This window comes from Taurulus bubalis (assembly GCF_910589615.1).
Source record: "Taurulus bubalis genome assembly, chromosome: 1".
NCBI classification, from domain to species: domain Eukaryota; kingdom Metazoa; phylum Chordata; class Actinopteri; order Perciformes; family Cottidae; genus Taurulus; species Taurulus bubalis.
The window spans coordinates 40598592-40607132 of NC_136589.1; the positions used below are offsets into that span (position 1 = coordinate 40598592).

An 8541-nucleotide genomic window follows, 5' to 3' on the forward strand; every position below is an offset into this window, starting at 1 on the left:
TTAAATATGAGGATTAAATTGAAACAAGATAAATTACACAGTGATACTTGACTTTAACTGACAGTTTAGGAATGCTAAGAGGTTAGAATTACACTATTTCAACAAACAACAAACAACAAAAAAGACCAGCAAAATGCCCCAAACCACAGTTTTAATTAATTGAGAAATACTCAAATGGTAGAGTAAATGTTGAGTTAAGGTGACACTACGCTGTCACTGCAGACGTCTTCAGTTCAACAGTCGTTCCCTCGTCTCCCATGTCTCTCCCCTTCCAGGCCGGATCTTCAACAGGACGACAAAGGACAGACAAACGCTGCAACACAGGAACAAACAAAATCAGTACGTTTACACGAGCAGTAGGAAAATTAGAGACATTTTGGCCAATCTTTTACACTCTTTGGACTTGGTGATCGACCAATACAAAATACATTCGCTGCACATTCACCATTAGATGTACTTCATTGTCCCCACAGGGAAGGTTGTCTTGGACTCAAATGTTGCACACATGATATGATATGACACACGCCATGGACATATCCTCCTATCACTTAACGGCCTCCAGTAGTAATATTAACGAAACGGACAACATATTAACAAAGCAACATGTAAAGCACATCACAACCACACAGTACATATATGACACAATCGATGATAAGAACAAGCAACACGCACGAAACCTCATTATATCATAAATCAATGCAAACAGCATCCTGTTTTAACTGTAAGAGATGAGTACTGACCTGTCTGAAGGTTCCTGCTGTCAAACATATCTGTCCAGCTGCCCACAGTGGCACCATGAGAACGGAGGACAGTGTCATGGTCCATCCCAGTGCATACGCCCAGTCAGGGTAAACGTACCAGTCATTAATCCTGAGGTGTTTGTAATCAACCAGGTACATGATTAAAGAAATCTGTGAAGGTGAGGAGAAAGATGTTGTGCTCTGTCAGCACTGATCCCGTTGTTTGCACTGTTCGGCTCAGCCGCCACTATTTTGAGAGCTTTATGGGGCAATCTCTCAATCATAGAGATGCTTTGATTTAGCACTTTTAATGAAAATATGTAAAATCATTGGTTGCCACTAAGAAACACTCCTGACTCACCAGGGACAGCAGAGGAATGACGTATTTCCAGCATAGTTTGAAGAATACAGAAGGCCTATGTCCTGTCATGTCCTCGATGATGTTATTTAGACGGTCAGCACCTGATGGAAGTCCAAGTTGTCCATTTAGTCAGTATTTCAATTGTACAATTCACTATTTCCTGCAGTTGGAGTTCCCAGCTGTTTAAATAAATGACTGAGCCTTTAAATAACAACCAAAGGACTTGAGAACATACTGAGAGACGGACTAGTACAGTACAGTAGTAGTGTTGGTTTTGGCCCTTTTATAGGATTTTTTGATAATTGTATAAATATAGACTTATAACAGTCTTATGCTTTAAGCAACACCTATTCTGGCTTACCAAAAATCCAGCCCAAAGCCACGCATTCACAAATAGCCATGAAATTCTGGCAGGCTCTGGTAGAGCCATAGAAGTCAATGAGTTGGAATACATAAACTCCTCCCTAAAGCAGGAAGAAACAAGGTTTTAATAAAACCGAAGATTTGGATTGTAAATTACATTTTAAGTGTGTTTTTAGAATAGTTTAGTTTTATTAATATGTATTTTTGTTAACCTCTGTAACCAAGGGAAGATGTACTAGGAAGCTGGATACACAGATGATGAGAACAAAGATCCTGTGTCTCAATGGCGCACGAAACAACTTCGGAAATAAATCTGTCACCGTGGTGATGAAACTCTCCACAATCATAAACTGGGGGGGAAATAGAATTGACAAAAAAAATGGTTTGTGGCTGAAACACGTCTATTATTTGTTAATATGTTGTTTGACAAATGTTATTACATGTGTGTCCACAGTCAGCAGAATGAGCATCAGAAAGAAACAGACGGTCCAGAACTGTGGAAAAGGCATCATAGCTGTTGCCTGAGGGTAAGCTATGAAGGCCAAACCTGGACCTGTGAATTAAACAAAAAAACAACTTTTATTTGTATCTGGACTTTATACGAAACGGTAACACTTTATAATAACTACATGCTATTTAGCATTAGTAAAGCATGAGGAAACACTTAATTCATCATTGAAAAAGCATTGTTCCAACATGAATACTCATTAGTAACTCATTAGTAGGAAATAACAAGAAAGACAATGTTATTTGTCTCTGGACTTTATATGAAACTTCATCTTCATGTCATATCAAGTCTTTACCTGACTCGACCACGTTGTCGACAGTAACACCCTGCTTCTGAGCCATGAAGCCAAGTACAGAGAAGACGACAAATCCAGCAACAAAACTGGTCCCACTGTTGAGTAGACAGAGCCAAAAGCAGTCCCTAGAGGTCACAGAAAGACAATAGACCCTTTTCAAAAAGAGGACATTCAAAGAATCCAAGGTAAATGTCTTTTTAATATATTGTCTTCAAATGAGTCAATAATCTGATGAAACCTTCTTCTAAAACCACATAGTACTGTATTATATTAAAGTGCTGGTGATATCTGACATACTTGTAACAGTTGTTGTTGTACTCATTATAGCTGGCCAGGACATTAAGAGTCCCTGCAGTCAGGCTGTAGGAGAAGCATATTTGAGATCCTGCCTCTATCCAGACCTGTAATGTCAGAACAAGTGTGTTATATACAAACGTAGGATTTCTTGTTTCAGCAATTTTTTTCGTGGCCAATTTGGGGCCGCGGATATCCATGTTGTTGTCCGTGTAGTTTTTACATACCAGTGATATTTAATGTTCATTTGGACACTATCACTGAGATAAAGATGAACTAGTTCAGTATCAAATATACCATTCAATGGGAACAAAACATTAACAAAAGTAAAAAAAAACGATATCAAGTACTTCTGGACATGGAATCCGAGTGGACCATGATCAAAGCCTCTATTGTGGACGCGGCTGCTCGGAGCTGTGGCCGGAAGGTCATCGGTGCCTGTCATGGCGGCAACCCGAGAACCCGGTGGTGGACACCGGGGGTGAGGGAAGCCGTCAAACTGAAGAAGGAGGCCTTTCGGGCCTGGCTGGCCCAGGGGTCTCCTGAAGCAGCTGACGGGTACCGGCAGGCCAGAAGGGCTGCAGCTGCGATGGTCGCGGATGCTAAAACTCGGGCATGGGAGGAGTTCGGGGAGGCCATGGAGAAGGACTTTCGGTTGGCCTCAAGGAAGTTCTGGCAAACCATCCGACGGCTCAGGAAGGGAAAGCAGGGGCTACCCCAGGCTGTTCTCAGCAGGGGGGGGGGAACTGCTGACCCGGACTGGGGACATCGTCGGGCGGTGGAAAGAGCACTTTGAGGAACTCCTAAACCCGGCCAACATGTTCCCCGGAGAGGGGGCAGTGCCGGAAGTCTTTGGGGTGGTTTCTCCCATATCCCTGGCAAAGGTCGCTAAGGTAGTCAAAAAGCTCCTTGGTGGCAAGGCGCCAGGGGTGGACGAGATCCGCCCTGAGATGCTGAAAGCGCTGGACATTGTTGGGCTGTCTTGGTTGACACGCCTTTTCAGTGTGGCATGGGGGTCGGGAACAGTGCCCATGGACTGGCAGACCGGGGTGGTGGTTCCCATCTTCAAGAAGGGGGACCGGAGAGTGTGCTCAAACTATCGTGGCATCATACTGCTCAGCCTCCCGGGAAAAGCTTATGCCAGGGTGCTGGAAAGGAGGCTCCGACCGCTTGTCGAACCTCAGATTCAAGACGAGCAGTGCGGATTCCGTCCCGGTCGTGGAACAGTGGACCAGCTCTTTACCCTTGCAAGACTACTGGAGGGGTCCTGGGAGTTTGCCCAACCAGTCTACATGTGCTTTGTAGACTTGGAGAAGGCTTTTGACCGGGTCCCTCTGGGTTTTTTGTGGGGGGTGTTGCGGGAGTATGGGGTGCCAGACCCGTTGGCACGGGCCATCCGGTCTCTGTACGCCTGCAGTAGGAGCTGTGTTCGTATCCTCGGTAATAAGTCAGACACATTCCCGGTGGGTGTTGGCCTCCGCCAGGGCTGCCCTTTATCACCGATCCTGTTCGTGACCTTCATGGACAGGATATCTAGGCGCAGCCAGGGGGCGGAGAGGATCCGGTTCGGGAGTCTCGGGATCGCCTCTCTGCTGTTCGCGGATGATGTGGTCCTGTTTGCCTCCTCGGACCGTGACCTCCAGCATTCACTGGGGCGTTTTGCAGCCGAGTATGAAGCGGCAGGGATGAGAGTTAGCGCCTCCAAATCTGAGGCCATGGTGCTCTGCCGGAAACCGGTGGGTTGCTCCCTCCAGGTGGGGACAAACTGCCTACCCCAAGCGAAGGAGTTCAAGTATCTCGGGGTCTTGTTCACGAGTGAGGGTAAGGTGGAGCGGGAGATCGACAGACGGATCGGTGCGGCTGCAGCAGTACAACAGGCGCTGTACCGGTCCGTCTTGGTGAAGAGGGAGCTGAGCCGGAAGGCGAAGCTCTCCATTTACTGGTCGGTCTACGTTCCAACCCTCACCTATGGTCACGAACTCTGGGTCGTGACCGAAAGAACGAGATCTCGGATACAAGCGGCCGAAATGAGCTTTCTCCGTAGGGTGGCCGGGCTCAGCCTTAGAGATAGGGTAAGGAGCTCGGACATCAGGAGGGAGCTTGGAGTCGAGTTGCTGCTCCTTCGTGTCGAAAGGAGTCAGCTGAGGTGGTTCGGGCATCTAGTCAGGATGCCTCCTGGACGCCTCCCATTAGAGGTTTTCCAGGCATGTCCAACTATACGTCTCACTATAATCAAGTCAAACTAGGATTGCAATGTACAGAGAAAAACACGATATGACTAGATCCAGGAGAGCATGAACTGGAAAACACAATGAGACCATAGCATAAAGCCTTATCTAGTCCAAGTAAAAAGCAGATAACAATATCACAGAAAATTAATATTTAACACATGTTTTTCGAATGGTTTGTCTAGGCGTTTTGCCATTTGGAGACTGCAAAGGATCCAGAGTATTCATGATATATATAATACTTTCTCTTTTACGTTGTTGGGTGACATATGACATAGTTCAGTCGAAGCACAGTCAACCCTGAAGAAATGGCTCCACTACACAGATTTAAATGATATCCCTCTGTAGTGATGCCCAAGTCATTCTAGAGTTGGGATCAAATAAACGAGGTACCTGAAAGTTAGCCAGGCGGCTCAGGTCTGGATACAGGTAGTAGTAGATCCCGTCCCAAGCTCCAGGTAGAGTCAAGCCTCTGATGAGCAGCACTATGAGCATTACGTAGGGGAACGGGGCTGTGAAATACGCTACCTAAAATGAAAAGAAAATTGTTCAGGTTATTAATGAATGTAACTCTACAAATAGATAAATATTTAAAAGGTTTCCTCTGACCTTTCCAGACGATTTGACACCTTTCCAGATACAGAAGTAGCAGAACACCCAGCAGGCCAGAAGACACAAAGCCAGCTCCCATCTCACACTGCCCAGCTCCTCAATGCCTCCAGACATGCCCAGGACCCGCCGCCTGAGGAGAGGGGACATTTAAGAGGTACACATGATGTGATACAACACTCAATAAAACCTCTTTTATAGAAGCCTCTAAAAAAAAATATTCATGTCAATATGAATCAGTTATTTTAGTAATTTTCATATTGTTTTCATAAACAAATATCTCTGGCATTTAGCAATGTTGCATTAGAATATTTTACATTTCCAATAGCATTAAACGGTAGCATTAAAGTATATCAAAGATAAATAAGTTAGACTCACTCCCAGAACTCAGTTGAAGCAGAGGTGGTGTTGGTCTGATGTGCACTCACATTAGAGGAATTGGAAGGATGAAGACCAAGACAATTAGCTGAGTTTGGGAACAAATACAGATTTCATTGAGGTCAAGTGACTTGAAACCTCTGAAATGTAGCTGTGATGTAAAAGGTGTTTGTCTGTATAACCTTGTGACCTGGTGGCTTATTGCTTTATTGAACAACAACAATACATTTCTAAAATGAAAGACCCCTTTGACTGTTGGGTTTAATCAAATTTCTTCTCTAAGCATCAATGAAAAAGTCTCACCTGTATTCCAGGTGTTCTCACAGCTGGCCCAGGGGAGCTGGGATCTGAATGAGAACACCAGGTAGAAGAGAGCCCAAGCTTCAATTAAAATGTAAATGAAGTAACATAACGTGATTATGAGCATTCCAAATCCAATTCCTACAATGGAAACACAAACCACAGTTTTACAAACACCACCTGTTGAGGCATTAAACATTGACAAAACAGCTTCCATGATTTAGAGCAGGGGTGTCAGACATCCGGCCCGCCAGGGGGTCCAGCTCAGCCCGCCGGATAACTGTTCAAATAAAAAAATTAAAAGTGACAGGCTTTTGCCAACATTAGCCTAACGAGGAATACTGTGACGGATAGGATTTCCGATCTTTCAGCAGATTTTGATAGCCAAAAGAAGCATAAAGTAAAGTCATTTGTAGCTTTTTCAGTTGCAATCGAGAAGATTCTCAACTTCTTAAATTAACTTCTAGAAAATTAAGCAGCACTCAATTCTCATGCAGGTAGCGTCATCAGTTGTGAATTTTATATTCAGTAGTTTAATTTAATTATCATAAAAACCCAGTCTCCCCCATATCAGGATAGTTTGACCCAACCTGGCACATGCTGCTGAAAACATGGAGGGACAAGTGCAAAACAAGTTGAAACCAGAGCCGGCAAAATAACTACACTCCACTGGATAGAAAAGTCCCTTAAAAATTCTTTGAGAGAGACCCACTGAAAACGGGACCCACCAGTTGAGAATCACTGATTTAGAGAAAACAGTAATTTCCTTCTGCATAAAGTATGATTTTCCTCCTGTGAGTTCTACATTGTAGTTCAGTTAAAATCCACTCACCTTGTGCCAGAGGACACAATGTCCTCCAACAGGTGACGAATCCTTCCTGGGTGTACTGCCCGACTGAGGTCTCCAGTAGGAACAGAGGTATCCCAAACACCACAGCTAGCAGACCATATGGCACCAGAAAGGCTCCTAGGTATATCAATAGAGATATATGCAATTATGCCAATAGAAATGACAAGTTAATTCAGAGTAATCAACTCTTAATTCAGAATCTGTAGGACTCACCTCCACCATTCTTGTAGCAGAGGTAAGGAAACCTCCACACGTTGCCCAGGCCGACCACATTTCCTGCAGCAACCAGCAAATATTCTGTTTTACTGGCCCACTGTCCTCTTTCTGCAACCCTCTTCTGGTTCTCCGTTTTTCTTCTTTGTCTGTTCATCTCAAGATCAGGATCTTCATCCGATGTGTGTTTCAGTTCAAATAAGTACTCCAAACTGATCTTTGCTTCTTGCATTTTGTGTCTTTTCCTAATTTGACTAAACAAAGCCCACAAACCTTGAAAATGTAATTTAAACATACGTATGGATGCGGCTCTTTGCTTCCTTAGTCATGTGTTTCTTCTTAATTTGCCTACATCCTGGTGACAAGAATGAACAAACACAAAACCAGTCATTCTGTGTGTCGTGTCAACAAAGATCACTTGAGAATTGTCCCATGGGACAAATGCTACCTTTGTCATGACCAGAATTGATGGCGATGATTAAGTAAAAATAATGTGTGTTTTAGTTATATGTACTCCAAACTGATCTTTGCTGCTTTTATTATGTCTCCTAATTTGACTAAACCATGCCCTCATTCAGTGGTGGGGGGCCTCTATTGGCCGCCCGCCACTTGAGCCACCAAAAAAAAAAGTAATATTTGTAAAATAATAGGATATCTGCGCAAAATATATGCTTTTCCTGCTTGTCCTCTCCGCTAGTGCACCTCGCAGCTGCTCCAGTGCACGTCTCTACTGCGCCGTGCACGTGGTGGGGCTAGATCGATTTTGCACAAGGAAGACGGGTCTAATATGCAGTTTCGCCAATCACTGATTAAAGATAACAATGAGTGACATACAATTTATCCAATCAGAGTCCTAAAAAAGACTTATCTCGCCAAAGGCTGCGCATTCCCATTTCTCCTTCTCCTTAGGGCAGACGAGGCGCACGCAGTGGCGGGCCGTCAGGGCCTGCTAAGCCTTCTCTGCTGGCCCAAACAGAATCACAAAGTTTAAATATTAATTTAATTTTTTTTTATTATTAAAAGTTATATCTATTTCATAATTTAATTGTTTTTCACAAAAACAACAGAACGCATGGGCGACTATCAGCGCCGCGATCAGCTGTTAAACTAAACAGCAGACGTAGGTACCAAAATCAGACTTGCTCCAACATTTCATGATGAGCTGAAGACTTGAGTATGCTCTGTGGTTGTTTGATGCATCACCCTCTTAGAGGTATTTCTAATTCTTCAGATATGAGGAAGACACAAGAGGACTTAATTGTTTGTATAGTATTGTGCATCCTTGGCGTGATCATTGGAACTACATGATGTGTAAGTTGCTCCCCTTCAAATAAAAAAAACGACACAAATGAGTCAGAACAACTTTTCTTATATTTTAACACCAATGTTTATTTGCATAGTA

At 43.8% G+C, this 8541-nt stretch overlaps 1 protein-coding gene across 1 annotated transcript; it reads right to left on the bottom strand.

The window, feature by feature from the left end:
* Window positions 1–205: 205 nt before the first annotated feature.
* On the bottom strand, window positions 206–7371 carry LOC306754110 (sodium- and chloride-dependent GABA transporter 3-like; the record flags this gene model as incomplete). The annotated part of the gene is made up of 14 exons (XM_079238022.1): window positions 206–313; window positions 741–911; window positions 1102–1202; window positions 1463–1565; window positions 1677–1814; window positions 1905–2017; window positions 2268–2392; window positions 2565–2668; window positions 5183–5317; window positions 5399–5531; window positions 5777–5864; window positions 6080–6217; window positions 6909–7043; window positions 7140–7371. 14 exons carry the CDS (start codon window positions 7369–7371, stop codon window positions 206–208), a joined length of 1824 nt encoding a protein of 607 aa, XP_079094148.1.
* Window positions 7372–8541: the final 1170 nt, after the last annotated feature.